This window comes from Sus scrofa, chromosome X, assembly GCF_000003025.6.
Source record: "Sus scrofa isolate TJ Tabasco breed Duroc chromosome X, Sscrofa11.1, whole genome shotgun sequence".
Lineage (NCBI taxonomy): Eukaryota > Metazoa > Chordata > Mammalia > Artiodactyla > Suidae > Sus > Sus scrofa.
Genome location: NC_010461.5, coordinates 67,371,855 through 67,389,218, shown reverse-complemented (window position 1 = coordinate 67,389,218; position 17,364 = coordinate 67,371,855). Strand labels below are relative to the sequence as shown.

General features: G+C 35.2%; 1 protein-coding gene across 6 annotated transcripts in view; it reads left to right on the top strand.

Moving 5' to 3' along the window:
• The window catches only part of RPS6KA6 (ribosomal protein S6 kinase A6), a 180,431-nt gene that overhangs the window by 25,896 nt on the left and 137,171 nt on the right, over window positions 1-17,364 (top strand). For 3 of the 6 annotated variants that reach the window (XM_013990945.2, XM_005657844.3, XM_003135215.5), the window contains one exon: window positions 9,242-9,301. The exons of 2 other annotated variants lie outside the window; for them this stretch is intronic. In XM_013990945.2, coding sequence (XP_013846399.1) covers window positions 9,242-9,301 — 60 coding nt within the window. Of the gene's footprint in view, window positions 1-9,241; window positions 9,302-17,364 lie in introns of those variants that run through there. One more of the 6 variants, XM_021079908.1, reaches the window with a different exon arrangement.

Below are 17,364 nucleotides of genomic sequence, written 5' to 3'. Positions count from 1 at the left end.
GGAAAGAAATGGTGTGTTACAAGGACTGGTACATGGGATTATTAGGCCCTTATGGAGGTGTGCCTTGAAAGTGAGACAAACTCCTTTTAGGGCTTCAAGCCTGAGGAAGTATTGTCTGAGGTGGGGCACAGGTTTATTATGTCTACCTGGTTCTTATTTGGTGGTGCTGAATAATTACATCCTTTGTTATTTGAAGAGGTGGAACATAGATAAGAGGAATAGTATTTAGCAAATCCTTGTGATTGGGGGGTTAGCAAAACAGGAGCAAGGAGGGGAATCCCAATATCAGGACTATAGTTAGAAGTAGACCTTGAGGAGTCAAGGATATATAAGTGGGGGAAAAGGAAATATTTGAGGGAAAAGGAAATATTAGGTTGTAGAATTTCCAGGAGGTCTCAGCCCAAAGGTTGTACATGAACAGAAGGAACAAGAGAGAACTAGTGAGTTCCCTGAAAAGAGTCTATCTTGAAAGACAAGGAGGTCGATTTGCTTACCTTTACAACTGTGTTCAAAACTCCCACCATTTGTACCTTTTCTATACTCTATGGAAGAATAGCCTTGAGGCTGGTGGGGTTCAAGACAGGCAAAGTTGCTCTTGTGTCCATAAGAGCAAGACAGTCTCTGCTCCTACAAAAGAGATCCAGTTCTTCTAACATGAGTACTGGGAAGATTCTGGCTCTTTCTCTGGAACATCCCTATTCATGAGTGTACAAAACAGAGACACTTCTTGAATTTCCCAGAAAGTTCATGAAAAGAGTCAAAGCAAGGAGCCTTGGGCTGCTAATAGGACCTTTTTTTTTTTTTTTTTTTTTTTTTTTTAACTTTTAGGCAGTGGCCAGGCTCCTGGAAGGGTCCCTTATGGAAACTCTTTCTGGTCTTTCCATTGAGGTGGCCACTGAGCAGTAGCAGCCAGTTGCTGTAGTTGCACATGTGTTATTTTAGTGGTCTTGCATTTTTATGTACATTTGATTGTTTTAGATTAGACAAATTGACTAGATCAGGAGTGGCCATTGTTTCCCACTTGATTGTGTCCATTTCATCAGATCTGTATTTCTCTTCTAGTCCCCAACAAAGATTGATTTAAAGAGGGTTGACTATTGTTTATTCCAGCAGGTAGTCTGGAGTGTTCCTAGAACTGTTTTTAGGTGCCTCTACTGTCTTTAGGTGTGGATGTTAATCTGAACAGTTTTATCAGTCTTCGTAAAGTAGACCGAATTTTTCCCCAGTCAGGGGGTAGGGAAATGCCTAAAGAATTCCTTCATGAAGATTTTGAGCTACCTGAGGAGCTGATGACACTGTGCTGATGTCCTTTCTGTGAACATCATTTAAAAAGATGAAGCATTTAGCAATAGTTTGCCAGTGTCTGCTTTGATTTTTCTAGCTAAGATTCAGGTTAGCTGAAAAACGCCAGAAAATCCTGGATCATAGGTTTATATCACAAGGTTAAATTCTTCTGCAAAGTGGAAGGGGTCCTCGGTGACGTGGGGAATTCCTTGGCTGTGGTCCATAATTCTGCAGGGGACCAAAGTCTATAGTCTACCAGATAGCAAGTGTCATCAGGGTTCAGTTCAGGGTAAGCAGGAGCCAAAGGAGGGGAGGAAGAGGCCTCTTGAGCCTTTTTGGAGTATTTAAATGAGAGAATAGATCTTTATTTGCAGCAATGAGGTTGGAAATAGTATCCTGAAGTGAAGCACTTTTAGATTTACAGACCTTTCGGCTTTTGTGAGCTCATTTGGAGGCTTCACTGTACCAATTGAATAGGATTTCTACTCAATTTAGTTTTAGACCCGTTAGCATCTACTTCTGCACATAAAAAGACAAATTTTGAAATTTCAAAAGTTCCTTATTGTGGCCGGATCAATTTTATGTCATCTCTGGTATACTGTTGCCATTATCCTAGGTAAGCACAAGAGACAGCTCCATATTTTTTGTTCAGGTACCCAGCAGCAGTCCCAAATGAGCAAGAATTCTCCCCCGTTAACAGTCTAGACTATGAATGACCCATTATAGTGCCCTCACCAAAATGGAGTAAGCCCTTAAATGATTGAACAAAAGACAGGGCCTGATCCTCAACTAAAGAGGGAGGTTTGGGACCAAGAGGGCTTACCACTGAGACCCAAGGCCACTGGGGAGGTGGCAGAGCATACAGAGCTCACTCAGGTTTCTTGGCTTAGATCCATGACAGCTTTGGAGATGGGAGGAAGACCCTTTTGGATCCCATTTTTGAAACCAAAAATGTCAACTGAAAGACCATGAACTGTAAAGAGGCAAAAAGACAGTTTATTTTAGAGTTTTAGAATAGCAATTCAGGTATCACAGATTCAGGAGGAACACAGAATAATGCTCCATCAGAAGAAAATGACAGGGATTTTATAGGAAAAAGAAGGAAGTTAATGTAGGCTTGCACAAGTTGTTTAGCAAGAATTTGAATTGGAGGGTAAATTGTTCTTTATATACAATTGGATTATAGAACACATCTCATTCAATACTAGGGAGAGGTATATTTTCTTTAGTCTAGAAAAAGTCCAGTTCTCATCATTATTCTTTCCTTTTATCAACATAGAAACTATTTAGAAGTTTTAATTTAGAGTGTTCAGTGAAAGTCCAGCATGGAGAGCAAACATGCAGGTCCTCAGGTCATGTTTCATTCACTCCTGGCGTAGTTCTTTTCACATCTCATACCAACTTTCTCAGAGTAAAAGTTGATCTTGTGTTAACCCTGGCCTCATGGGTGCTTCTGGTGTTTGCCAGTACAGTTGTGGCCATGGCTCATGTGCTCCGTAAGCTTTTGGATCTTCCTTAGTCTGGATGGCTTGTCAGCAGCCAAGACCTGTGATCAGTGATCTTTTACATTACTGCTACAATTCACTGAATGCTCAGATGATAGCGTTTTTCAGCAATCAAGTATTTTTAAATTGAGGTATGCACATTGTTTTTAAAGACATAATGCTATCGCACATTTAATAGACTATGATATAGTGTAAACATAACTTTTATATGTATTGGGAGACTAAAACATTTGTGTGACTTGTTTCATCTCAATAATCCCTTTATGGTGGTGTCTGGAACTAAACTTGTAATGTATCTGAGGTATGCCTATATACAGACATAGACCTTTATTTTAGGCAAATGTGGACCCACTTCTAAATTTAGATACACATTGCTGTAGTTACCTAAATGTAGTGAAAAAAAATTAAAGAACTCTTCTTTCTAAATCTGTCAGCAACTGACCTATAGACATGAAGCTTATTTGAGAGAAAATTTCCTCTATATGTGAACTTCTTAAATATTTTTAATGTTAGGTACTATATAGAGTGCTTTTGTTTATTTGGTGGAATTTGGAGATCCTGGAGACTACTTGAAAGTTTATAATACTATCATTTTTTCTTGTGAAGACTGGTGTCCTGTGTATGTTTTGTTAATGATTTATATCACCCATACTTCTCTCTTACCTTTTACCTTGTTTTTCCTTGCTTGTTTATCTCTACACTTCTTTCTTCAGTATATCTTTCAACACCAAGTCATGAGCTCCTTGAGTTTAACATTGAGAAACTAATGTATGCTTAATAGTGTCAGCATGGCCAGATTCCAGTCCTTTTACAAAACTCTACACTCTTATATATTCATTTTCCCACACCACCTCCAATTATTTTCTGAGAAGATGAAAATAATTTGAAAGAATTCTTCACTAGGATCTGCTATGAGAAAGTGTTCACTTGGGTTTGAGTATATGGGTAAATTATTACTACCTTTATAATTCTTGGATTCTTAGAATCTTATAATTCTGAAGATTCTTTCAGAATCTTCTTTAGGAAATTTTTTCTTCTCTATTTGGCACTTAACTGAAGAAGACAACATGTGTAATTATCCTTTCACATAATACATTTTATTTTTGAAATAAAGGTTTATTGTTGCAGAGAATTTTGAAAATATTTTTGTTTTCTTAATGGTGAAAATGACTTACATTTTAGTAAATATCACTGAATACTGAGCTCCTCTATAGGAGTGAATATTCTTATATTGAAAACCTGGTACCTTGTTGAAAGTATATGAGGTGGGAGTAATGGAATATTCTCTTTTTAAAGACCATTTCTGTAGACTGCATTGATTTTTAAGATATAGTGATCGCTTTGACTTATTCCGGTTCATGTTATTTCTGGTTACTTCAGATACACAGCTTCATGATAAATTAATCATAAGATGGTATGAATAAGAAGTAATCAGTAATTGGGATAACAGAAGAAAGCAGTATTATGTTTTCTGTGGATAATCCTATGAGTCACTTTGCAGTAAAATTTCAACTACCAGGATTCTGTCTTAATATTGGTTTTTGGATCTTTTGCTGAATGTACCTCTTCCTATATGTTAGTGATGAATTCATTACAGTTTTTTTTTTCATTCCGCATAGTCTGTATGGACCTTTGAGTTAAGATAATAAATAGTGGTGCTATTTATTAAAATTGGAAACACTGGGGGAAAGCAGATTTATGTGTGAATGTGTGGGGAAGATCGCTAATTATTTCTTATATTGATTATTTTTGAGAGACATGTGAGTTGAGCAAGCAGAAGTGTCAAGTAGGCAGTTGGTTATATGGATCCAGGAGCTCAGAAGAGTCATGTTTGTGTAAATGTGCGTTATGTCAGCAAATTAACTATCTGGGGAAAGAATGTGGAGTGAGATGAGAAGGTGACCCAGGTCCATTTCCTAAGGATTTACAGTGTTCCAAGGCTACTTTAAAAGGCAAATAGGAGTTCCTGTCATGTCACAGCAGAAACAAATCCAACTATGAACCGTGAGGTTGCAGGTTTGATCCCTGGCCTCACTCAGTGGGTCAAGGATCCAGCGTTGCCATGAGCTGTGGTGTAGGTCGCCAACGTGGCTCAGATCTGGTGTTGCTGTGGCTGTGGTGTAGGCCGGTGGCTACAGCTCCGATTGGACCCCTAGCCTGGAAACCTCCATGTGTCATGGATGTGGCCCTAAAAGGACAAAAAGACCAAAAAAAAAAAAAAAAAATTAAAAGCAACTAAATTTTAGTAAAAGAAAATGAAAGTCATTTTTTCCTTTCTTTAATTTTGTGCCTATGTGAGATGATGTTCACTAAACTTGTAGTAATCATTTCGTGATGTATGCAAGTAAAATCATTATGTCTATTATATCCCAATAAAACTAGAAGATAAAAGGAAATGAATGTATGGTATCACAAAGACTCAAATAGTAGAGTAGTTGGTCCATTGCAACACACTGCAACAACATCAAATAAGATAAAGACATCATTTGTGACATTATTCAGTTCTTGTTGAGTTTTTTAGAATAAAGATGCTAGTCAAGTAAATAATGCTGGGTAAATTGCTCTTTCATAAGTTTATTTAAAACTTTACAAACTTAGGAAGTTCTTACTGTGGCATAGTGGTTTAAGAATTTGACTGCGGTGGCTCAGATTGCTGTGGAGGTACGGATTTGATCCCCAGCCTAGCACATTCATTGTTGCCTCAGCTGTAGCTTAGGTTGCAGCTGCAGCTCAGATTCAGTCCCTGGTCTGGGAACTTCCATATGCTGTGGGTGTGGCCCTTAAAAAAATAATTAAAATTTTAATTCACTTTTTTCAAGGTTCTGAGGTTAGACAAATGCATAGATTTGTGTAACCACCATCACAATCAAGGTACAGATTAGTCCCATTGCCCCCCCCCAAATTCCCATTGCTCCCTACACCTAGGTCTAACGTCTAAAAACTACTAATCCCTTCTCCATATCATATAGTTTTATCTTTTACAGATTGTCCTGTAAATGGAATCATATAATATATAGTCTTTTGAGGTTATTTTTTCCCATTTACTATAAAATCTATTTGAGATTCATCCATATTGTTGAATATATCCATACATCACTCCTTTTTACTGCTAGATAGTATTCACCTTGTTCTATCCCTTTCCCCTGGAAACCAATGATGTGTCCCTGTAGGTTTGCATTTTTCAGTATCATATACATGTAGTCATAAAATATTTAGCCTCTTGGGTTTAGATTCTTTCAGCCAGAAAAATGCATTTAAAAATTTATGCATGTTGTTACAAGTGTCAATAATCTTTTCCTTTTTATTGATGAGTAGTATTCTATTCTTTCTCCACACTGAAGGACAACTGGAATGTTTCCAAAAAACAGTTATGAACAAAGTTGCTATATACATTCTAAATGATTTTTGTGGTAATATGTTTCCATTTATCTCAGGTAAATATTCTTCTGTTGTTTTCTGACTTCCATGATTTCTCATAAGAAATCTGCAATTACTGGAGTTCCTGTCGTGGTGCAGCAGAAACAAATCTGACTAGGAACCATGAGGTTGCGGGTTCGATCCCTGACCTCGCTCAGTGGGTTAAGGATCTGGCGTTGCCATGAGCTGTGGTGTAGGTTGCAGACGCGGCTTGGATCTGGTGTTGCTGTGGCTCTGGTGTAGGCCGGTAGCAACAGCTCCAATTAGACCCCTAGCCTTCGGAACCTCTGTATGCTGTGGGTACGGCCCTAAAAGGACAAATGATAAAAAAAAGAAAGAAATCTGCAATTACTGAATTTTGTCTGTGTAATGTGTTTTTCTTTCACTGCTTTCAAGATTTCTTCCCCATTTCTTTTTGATTTAAAGTAATTAAGATATGTCTTAAAGTGGCTTTCTTTAATTTTATCCTTTTTGGGTTTCATGGAGCTTCTTGAAAGTGTAAATTATAACTTTCTCCAAATTTGGGAAATTCTCAGCCATGTTTTAAAAACAGCTTTGTTGAAACATAATTCACATACCACATGATTCACCCATTTTAATTGTACTACCTAGTGGTTTTTAGTATACAGTATTTACAGATATGTACAACTGTCACCACAGCCAAATTTATAACTTTTTTTGTCACATCAAAAAGAAATTTTTTACTCGTTAGCTATCACCCCGGTTTCCCCATTCCACAACCCTAAGAAACCACTATTTTACTTTGTCTCTACAGACTTTCCTCTTAACACTTTATATGAATGGAATTGTCATTATTCATTTAATTTTTTCTGTACTTCTCTTTTTTTATGATGTTAATAATATAGATTTTAGATCTTCTGATACTGTCCCACATGTCTCTGAGGCTCTGTTCATTTGCTTTTAATCATTTTCATTCTCTTCTTCATATGGTTAATTTCTCTTGATCTCTCTTAAAGTTTTCTATTTCTTCTGCCATCTCCATTCTTTCACTGAGCCCATCCAATATTTTTTTCATATAGTTTTTAGTTCTAGAGTTATTTACATTTGATTATTTTTATAGTTTCTTTTTCTCTACCATTCAAGTGTATTTATTTTTACCCAAAAGAACATAGCTATAATAGCTGCTTAAAGTCCTTGTCAGATATTTCAATATTGGAGTAATCCTGGACTTGATACTTGTTGATTTTGATTGTTTCAGCAGTCTATGTGGTTAGGTTCAGACTCCCAAGTTTTATCTCACCATCTCTGGATGATAGTTCCAATGTTAATTATGTTTTTAGAGTGTTTTGGTCAGCACCTCAGTGCTTAGTCTGAGATTTGAGCAGTGATTGATATTGCAGTTCAGTTTTCAAAGCCTCTGTTAGACTTCTTTTATTCTTTCCACACACGTGCTGTTTGTTGTTGAGACCAGGACTGGTGTCTGTTCTATATAGAATTAGGGGATCTCCTTTACCCATTTTGTCTTCTCTATGGTATCTTCTGTGAATTATTCAGTTCCTAGGGTCTTTTATTCTTATACCTCAGACCAGAAATTTGAGTTTCTCTCAGAGTCTTAGCCTTTCATGCTGTTCTGTAGCTTTGCACTAGGGGATGCCTGTTGGGGTGGAGTGAAGGAGAGAGTAAAAAAAGTAACAAAAAACAAAACACAGATATTCCCCCACACTATTCTTATATGGCCTCTTTTTCTGTTTCCTTCCACCAGAGAGAGAGGTTTTCTTTTGAATGGGGCTTGCCTGGGAGTAGGAGTGGCAGTTTAAAAAAAAAAAAAAAAAGGAAAAAAGTGAGGAAAAAAGAAAAATTGAGCTTCTCTTTATGCTCTTTTTTTTCTGGTCCTCTGTTTGGAAAGTGGGACTTCTTTTGGAAATTTTGTTTGTGTAGGAGCTCCATGACAGTATCTCCCTGAGTCAAAATCAAGGGATAAAGGTGGAAAATATACCCAAGAAACTCACTGCAGTACTAGATATTATTAAAATTTTGTTCTCCTTTCCTAATTTTCTTGTTGTTATTTAATTTTCAGAGTCCTTAGTTGGTTGTTTTTTGTATTTTGTCCAGAGTTTTTAGTTACTATTCAGAGGAAATATTGTTTTATTCAATCTTGGCCATCAGCAGAAGCTCTATTTTTTTATTTTACTTTTTTCTTCTCTCTTTCCTTTTAAAAATTAAAAAAAAATAAATAGAAGTGGTAGAATTTATTTTTTAAGACTACCTTGTAATTTTCAAACATCTAAGGTCAGTGGTTGGGAGATTTTTTTTTTTCTGTAAAGGACCAAATAGTCTATATTTTGGGCTTTTTTCCTGCTGTTGAAGTTACAAAGTATCCATAGATAATATGGAATCAAATGGATGTGTCTGTGTTCCAGTAAATTTTTTATTTACAGAAACAGTGGGCCAGATTTGGCCTGTGGGCCACGGTTGCAGAACGTGAGAACTAAGTTCTCTACATTTACTCTTTCCTAAAGTATTGCTTGAAGAGTATTATTACCCACTAAGCTTTGTGTGCTGAAATAATTTTGTTTCCATGGTCACTTACATTTTCCTCACATAGTTTACTATTTCTTCTGTAGAATAACTCAAAATTTGATTGAACTTAATGAGAGGAAAGGAATCATAACAGTGCAGTTATATGAAACTCTTTACATCATAATTTGCTTTGACTGTATCCCCAAAATAAATTTCTTCTGTGGCATTTTTCCTGTTTCATAAATATTTGGTTGGGAGTGGTTCTAATGAAAGTATGCAGGTCATATGTTTAGTATACACTCATTAATCATACCATAGCTCTAAACAATATGAAACCCACAGCTCTGAAATTCAAGGATTCTCAAAGACAACCTGAGAACCATATTAATAATGTTCCTTTTCTAAGTACCTTCTATGTGTCCTCTGTCCTTTTGTGTTTCAGTAAGTGTGGATCTTGTTAAATTGTGAAAGGCAGTACCTAGGGTTATATTTTTCTTAGTTATTGTTCTTGTTTTAGTATTCTTGGACTTCAGCTTTTGAACAATATTTTTCAGGTGAATGGTCTTAAAATGGTTGATGAGCCAATGGAAGAGGGAGAAGCAGATTCTTGCCAAGTAAGTTCTCACGTTAACTTATTAACCTACATTTTTGGAATATAAGGAAGGAGAATAATAGGAAAGGAGGAAATCTTCTATCAGTTAAAGAAATGTATACAGGTAAGTTAATAAGCAAATCTAATTATTAAAAAATGGCAACAGTTCAAACTATGGGACAGATTTTCCTGCCATAAATTCTTATACATATAGTTTTTTACTTAAAAAGAAGAAACCAATTTTATTGTGGTATAATTTGCATGCCATGAAATTAACCCATTTTAAGTGTAATGGATGAAATTTTTATTGTCAGTGTATGAGTAACTGGATCATTTAAATACAGAATCCTCTGAATTAAATAAGATTGCTTTCAAATTTAGAGGAGAAAGAAAATCTAACGAGAAAATATTTAACTAAAAAGAAACCTGAGGTCATTTTAATCTATTTCCTGGCTTTCAAAAAGGATTGCATGTAAATTATTTCAGGAATTTCTAGCTAGTTTTAAAGATTGCTTTGCTATTGTAATCCTAGTCTCTCATTTTATAAAATCTAGTTATACAGAAGAGTGTTTTTGAGATTTTAGGGAGAGTCTGACTGAAGTAGACATCCCTGCTGATGATGTTACTTTGATTGTCATTTCTGTAGATATTTTCATAGAATTATATTTTTTTAAAGATTGAAGGAACTTCAGTGATAGTATTCTGTAATATCCTCATTGTATAGATAAATTGCTAAGACCTGTAGAGGTTATGATTTATATACTAGGCCATAAGACTAACAGGAGCAGAATCAAGGCTTAATGACCCAGTGTGCCTCATCTTAGGGCAGCTGTGTATTGTGTAGACTTAAGAAAGTGGAAAATAAGGAAAGCACTATTCTTGTATTTTTCTTTGGATAAAATCAACTTTCATGTCTTTTTTTCCCCCTGAAACTGGTTTATAAATGAATTTTTCTCAGATAAGAACCAGCAGAAAGCTTTAAATTGAGTTTGTCTAAGACTCTGCTTGGAAATGCTGCATGTAAAAATCAACTTTCTGTCAGATACTGATGATGTAATAATAATCTGTTTTGATTTAAAAGATGGGAGGTAAAATGTCATTTTACTTTTGTAATTTACTTAATAATTTTTATGTTAATTTTGAGTGTAGTTAAATGTAAACTGTCAAAGTTATCTAGACCTTTATCCATAGATCATATGAACTAAGGCATAGTAAAGAGTGTAAGGAAATACGGGAAGTTCCCATTGTGTCTCAGCAAGTTAAGAATTTGACTTGTATCTATGAGGATGTGGGTTCAATCCTGGCCTCACTCAGTGGGTTAAATAATCTGGCATTGCCTCAAGCTGTGACATAGCTTGTAGATGTGGCTTGGATCCAGTGTTGCCATGGCAGTGGTGTAGGCTGGCAACTGTAGCTTGGATTCAACCCCTAGCCTGGGAACTTCCATATGCCACAGGTACAGCCTTGAAAAAAAAAAATGAAAAGAGTGTAAGGAAATGCAGAGGCATTGGGGAAGGATGTGTTTTAGTATTAATAAATTAACCAAGGAAATACCATGCCCCGCACACAGGAGGAAGAGAAAAATGTGTGTGTATATATGTATATATGTGTTCATGTGTAGAAAATAAAAATACTTTGACATGTATGCAGAGTTATTGTCAAATATATACCTTTCTAATTTTAATGTAAAATATTCAAGAAATCCAGTTTTAATAGAAAGACAGTAAAAATGTACAGTGCTATATGTGATTTACACTAGGCAGTCAGTCAACTTCAGTGGCTAGAAAGGAGCATCTAAAATTTTAGAGAATAAAGAACCTAGAAACCACATCCAAGGATTTGATTTAAGATGTGACCTGGGTTTAAATCATTATGTACTTTTGCTGTGTGATAGTTCAGATATTCGTTTTGTGTCAATTAAATGATATGTGTGATAGGAAACACCGTATAAATTTATTATTAAATTATTATTAAAATTTTTAATATTTTCATAAATAGAATTATTTTTTGTTGTGGCTGCCTATTCCAATGTGATGGATGCTGGCAGCTGTGTGTGGATTTTAAAAATTTTTTTTGGTTGGCTGCTTTTTAAAAAAACAATAGTGGACTGTAGAGACTGCCCAATAGAGTGTAGATTCTTTAAACAGTTTTATTTAAATTTGAATTTAGGTATTGCCTATATAGCTTGATGCTGTTTTATGATTGATTTTTTAAATTTAATTTTTATTTTATATTGGAGTATGGTTGATTTACAATGTTGTGTTTGTTTCAGGTGTACAACAAAGTGATTGAGTTATATATATATATATATATATATATATATATCCATTTTTTTCATTCTTTCCCACATAGGTTATTATGGAATATTTAGTAGAGTTCCCTGTGCTATACAGTAGGTCCTCATTGATATCTATTTTATGTATAGTAGTGTGTATATATTAATCTCAAACTCCTAATTTATTCCTCCCACCAATCATTCCCCTTTAGTAACCATAGGTTTATTTTTGAAGTCTGTGAGTCTCTTTTGTAAATAAGTTCATTTCTATCATTTTTTAGATTCCATATATATATATATATATATATATATATATATATATATATAACTGATCTCTTTCTCTGTATGACTTCACTTAGTTTGATAATCTCTAGGTCCATCTATGTTGCTGCAAATGGCATTATATCGTTATTTTTTATGGCTAAGTAATATTTTATTGTATATATGTACCACATCTTCTTCATCTATTCCTCTGTTGATGGACATTTAGGTTGCTTCCGTGTCTTGGCTATTGTAAATAGTGCTGCAGTGGACATTGGACTGCAAGTATCTTTTCAAACTATGGTTTTCTTTGGATACATGCCCAGGATCGGGATTTCTAGATCATGTGGTAATTCCATTTTTAGTTTTTTTAAATAGGTTTTATTATTTTTTAAATTTATTAAATTTTTTTCTTATTTTTTTTGCCATGCCTGCAGCATACAAAAGTTCACAGGCCAGGTATCAAACCCACACCACAGTAGTAACCAGAGCCATAGCAGTGACAATGTCAGATGCTTAACTTGCTGAGCCACCAGAGAACTCCTATTTGTAATTTTTATTTTTTTTATTTTTTATTTTCCCACTGTACAGCAAGGGGATCAAGTTATCCTTACATGTATACATTATAATTACATTTTCCCCACCCTTTGTTCTGTTGCAACATGAGTATCTAGACAAAGTTCTCAATGCTATTCAGCAGGATCTCCTTGTAAATCTATTCTAAGTTGTGTCTGATAAGCCCAAGCTCCCGATCCCTCCCACTCCCTCCCCCTCCCATCAGGCAGCCACAAGTCTCTTCTCCAAGTCCATGATTTTCTTTTCTGAGGAGATGTTCATTTGTGCTGGATATTAGATTCCAGTTATAAGTGATATCATATGGTATTTGTCTTTGTCTTTCTGGCTCATTTCACTCAGTATGAGAGTCTCTAGTTCCATCCATGTTGCTGCAAATGGCATTATGTCATCCTTTTTTATGGCTGAGTAGTATTCCATTGTGTATATATACCACTTCTTCCGAATCCAATCATCTGTTGATGGACATTTGGGTTGTTTCCATGTCCAGGCATAACTCTCCCAGACTTCAAGAAATACTACAAAGCCACAGTCATCAAAACAGTGCGGTACTGGTATCAAAACAGACAGACAGACCAATGGAACAGAATAGAGAACCCGGAAATAAACCCTGACACCTATGGTCAATTAATCTTTGACAAGGGAGGCAAGAACATAAAATGGGAGAAAGAAAGTCTATTCAGCAAGCATTGCTGGGAAACCTGGACAGCTGCATGCAAAGCAATGAAGCTAGAATACACCCTCACACCATGCACCAAAATAAACTCAAAATGGCTGAAAGACTTAAATATACGACAGGACACCATCAAACTCCTATTTGTAGTTTTTTTAAGGAACCTCCATATTCTTCTGCATATTAGTTGTACCAATCTACATTCCCACCAATACTGTAGGTGGGTTCCCATTTGTCCATGCCCTCTCCAGCATTTATTTGCAGACTTTTGAATGATGGCCATTTTGACTGGAGTGGTCGATACCTCACTGTAGTTTTGACTTTCATTTCTCTAATAACTAGCAATGTTGAACATCTTTTTAGGTGCTCTTTGGCCATCTGTCTGTCTTCTTTGAAGAAGTGTTTATATCCTTTGCCCATTTTTTCATTGGTTTGTATGGATTTTTATATTGAACTTCATGAGCTATTTGTATATTTTGGAAATTAATCCTTTGTCACTTTGTTTGGAACTATAGTCTCCCCTCTGTAGGTTGTCTTTTCATTTTGTTTATGGTCTCCTTTGCTGTGCAAAATACTTTTAAGTTTAATTAAGGTCCCATTTGTTTATTTTTGTTTTTATTTTCATTGCTCTAGGAAGTGAGTCCAAAATATTTTTGCTGTGATTTATGTCAGTGTTCTGCATGTTTTCCTCTAAGAGTTTTATAGTATTCAGTCTTACATTTAAGTCTTTAATCCATTTTGAGAGTTTTTTATATGGTGTTAGAGAATATTCTAATTTCATTCTATTAAATATAGCTTTCCAGTTTCCCCATCACCAGTTATTGAACAGACTGTCTTTTCTGCATTGTATATTCTTGCCTCCTTTGTCATAGATTAATTGACCATAGTGCAAGGGTATATTTCTGGGCTTTCTCTCCTGTTCCATTAATCTTCATTTTTGTTTTTGTGTCAGTTCAATGCTGGTTTTTTGTTTTCATTTTTGTTTTTTGGTGTTTTTGTTTTGTTTTGTTTTTGTTTGTTTGTTTTTTTGTTTTGTTTGTTTGTTTGTTTTTTGGCTGCCCCACGGCATACAGAGCTCCTGGCCTGGGATCAGATCTGAGCCAAGCTGTGAACTAAGTTGCAGCTGAGGCAGCACCAGATCCTTAACTCACTGTGCCAACTGGGATCAAACCTGTGTCCCAGTGCTCCCAATGTGCTGCTAGTCCCATTGCACCACAGCGGGAGCTCCAGTACAGTGCTGCTTGGTTTTTTGTTTGTTTGTTTGTTTGTTTTTTAGGGCTGCACCCATGGCCTGTGGTAGATCTCAGGCTAGGGGTCAAATTGGAGCTGTAGCCACCAGCCTATGCCACAGCCACAGCAACCTGTGATCCAAGCTGCATCTGTGACGTACATCATGTCTCAAGGCAATGGTCAATTGCTGACCCACTGAGCAAGGCCAGAGATCAAATCTGCATCCTTGTGGATACTAGTTGGATTCATTTCCGCTGTGCCACAACAGGAACTCCTGAGTACAATGCTGTTTTGACTATAGCTTTTCAGTATAGTCTGAAGTCAGGGAGCCTGATTCCTCCAGCTCCATTTTTCTTTCTCAGAATTGCTTTGTGTGTTTGGTATCTTTTGTGTTTCCATACAAATTTTAAAATTGTTCCAGTCTGTGAAAAATGCCATTGGTAATTTGATAGGAATTGCATTGAATCTGTAGATTGCCTTCGGTAGTATAGTCATTTTGACAGTATTGATTCTTCCAATCCAAGAACCAGGTATGTATTTTCATTCGTTTGTGTCATCATTGATGTCTTTCATCAGCATCTTATAGTGTTCAGAATATAGCTGTTTTGCCTCCATAGTTAGGTTTATTCCTAGGTATTTTTTTTTGATGTGTTGGTAAATGTGATTATTTCCTTAATTTTACTCTTTGATCTTTTATTGTTAGTATATAGAAATGCAAGAGATTTCTGTACATTAGTTTTGTATCCTGCAACTTTATTGAATTCATTGATGAGTTGTAATAGTTTTCTTGCAGTGTTTTCAGGATTTTCTATGTATAGTATCATGCTGTCTGCAAACAGTGATAGTTTACTACTTTTCCAATTTGGATTCCTTTTATTTCATTTTCTTCTCTGATTGCTGTGGTGAGGACTTCCAAAAGTATGTTGAATAAAAATGACAAGAATGAATTGTATTGTTCCTGATCTTAAAGTAAGTACTTTCATCTTTTCACTATGTTGTATTATATTGTTCCTGATCTTAGAGTAAATACTTTCAGCTTTTCACTATTGAGAATGATATTAGCTGTGGGTCTGTCATATATTGTCTTTATTGAGGTAGGTTCCCTCTATGTCCACTTTCTGGAGAGTTTTTTTTTTTTTTAAATCATAAATGGGTGTTGAAAATTGTCAGAAGCTTTCTCTGAGTCTATTGAGATGATCATATGATTTTTATCCTTTGGTTTATTAATGTAGTGTATCACACTGATTGATTTATGGATATTGAGAAATCCTTGTATCATTATCCCTGGGATAAATCCCACTTGTTCATGGTGTATGCATCTTTTAATGTATTGTTGCATTTGGTTTGCTAGTATTTTATTGAGGAATTTTGTCTTGTTTTCATGATTGACATTGGCTTGTAATTTTCTTCTTTTGTGGTATCTTTGTATGGTTTTGGTATCAAGATGATGATGACCTCATAGAATAAGTTCAAATTTGGTTATTCCTCTGCAAATTTTTGGAATAGTTTCAGAAAGGTAGTTGTCAGCTCTTCTCTAAATTTTTGGTAAAATTTGCCTGTGAAGCCATCTGGTGCTGGACATTTTAAATGTTTGTTGTTGTTTGGTGGACATTTTAAAATCACAGTTTCAATTTCATTACTTGTGATTAGTCTGTCATACTTTCTATTTCTTCCTGGTTCAGTCTTGGAAGATGGTACCTTTCCAAGAATTTGTCCATTTCTTCTAGGTTGTCCATTTTATTGTCATATATACACTCATAGTAGTCTCTTATGATCCTTTGTATTTTTGTGGATTCAGATGTTTTATCAATTTTGTTTATATTTTTAAAAACCAGCTTCTAGTTTCATTGATTTTCTCTATTATTATCTTCATCTCTGTCTCATTTATTTCTGCTCTGTCTTTATGATTTCTTTCCTTTTGCTAGCTTGGGGTTTTGTTTGTTCTTTTTTCTCTAGTTGCTTTAGGTTTAAGCTTAGGTTGTTTATTTGGGATTTTTCTTGTTTCCTGAGGTGACATTGTATTGCTATAAACTTCCCTCTGAGAATTGCTGTGTCCCATAGGTTGTGGATCATCGTATTTTCATTTTAATTTGTCTCTAGGTATTTTTTGATTCCTCTCTCATTTCTTGAGTAATCCATTGGTTGTTTAGTGGCGTATCATTTAGCCTCCACATGTTTGCATTTTTTTTACTGTTTTTTTTTTTCCCTTATATTTGATTTCTATCCTCGTAGCATTGTGGTTGGAAAAGATGTTTGGTATAATTTAAATTTGCTAAAATTTACTGAGGATTGCTCTGTAGCCCAGCATGTGCTCTGTTCTGGAGATTGTTCCAGGTGCACTTGAGACAAATATGTATCTTGCTGCTTTTGGATGGAATATTCTATAAATATCAATTAAGTACATCTGGTCTAATGTGTCATTTAAGGCCTGTATTTCTTCATTGATTTTCTTTTGGGATGATCTGTCAGTTGATCTAAGTGGGGATGTTAAAGTCCCCACTATTATTGTGTTGCTGTCAATTTCTTTTTTTATGGCTGTTAGCAATTTCCTTATTTGTTGAGGTGCTCCTATATTGGGTGCATATGTATTTAAAATTGTTATAGCTTCTTGTTTGGATTCCTTGATCATTATGTAGTGTCCTTTGTCTCTTGTAACAGACATTATTTTAAAGTCAGTTTTCTCTAATGTAAGTATTGCTACTCCAGCTTTCTTACAATTTCCATTTTCATGGAATACCTTTTTCTGTATGTGTCTCTAGATCTGAAGTGGGTCTTTTAGCATATATACAGGTCTTGTTTTTTTAATCCATTCAGCCAGTTTGTGTCTTTTGATTGGATCATTTAATCCATTACATTTATTTTTCAATATATGTTCTTATTGACATTTTGTTAACTGATTAGGATATGTTTTTGTAGTTTTTTTTCTTCCTGTCCTCTTTTGTTTTTTCTCTTGTGATTTGATAATCTTTCATAATGCATTTGAATTACTCTCTCTTTTTTGTGAGTGTCTCTATAGTAGTTTTTTGGTTTGCAGTTCCCATTACATTTTAATATAGCAGTCTATATATATAAA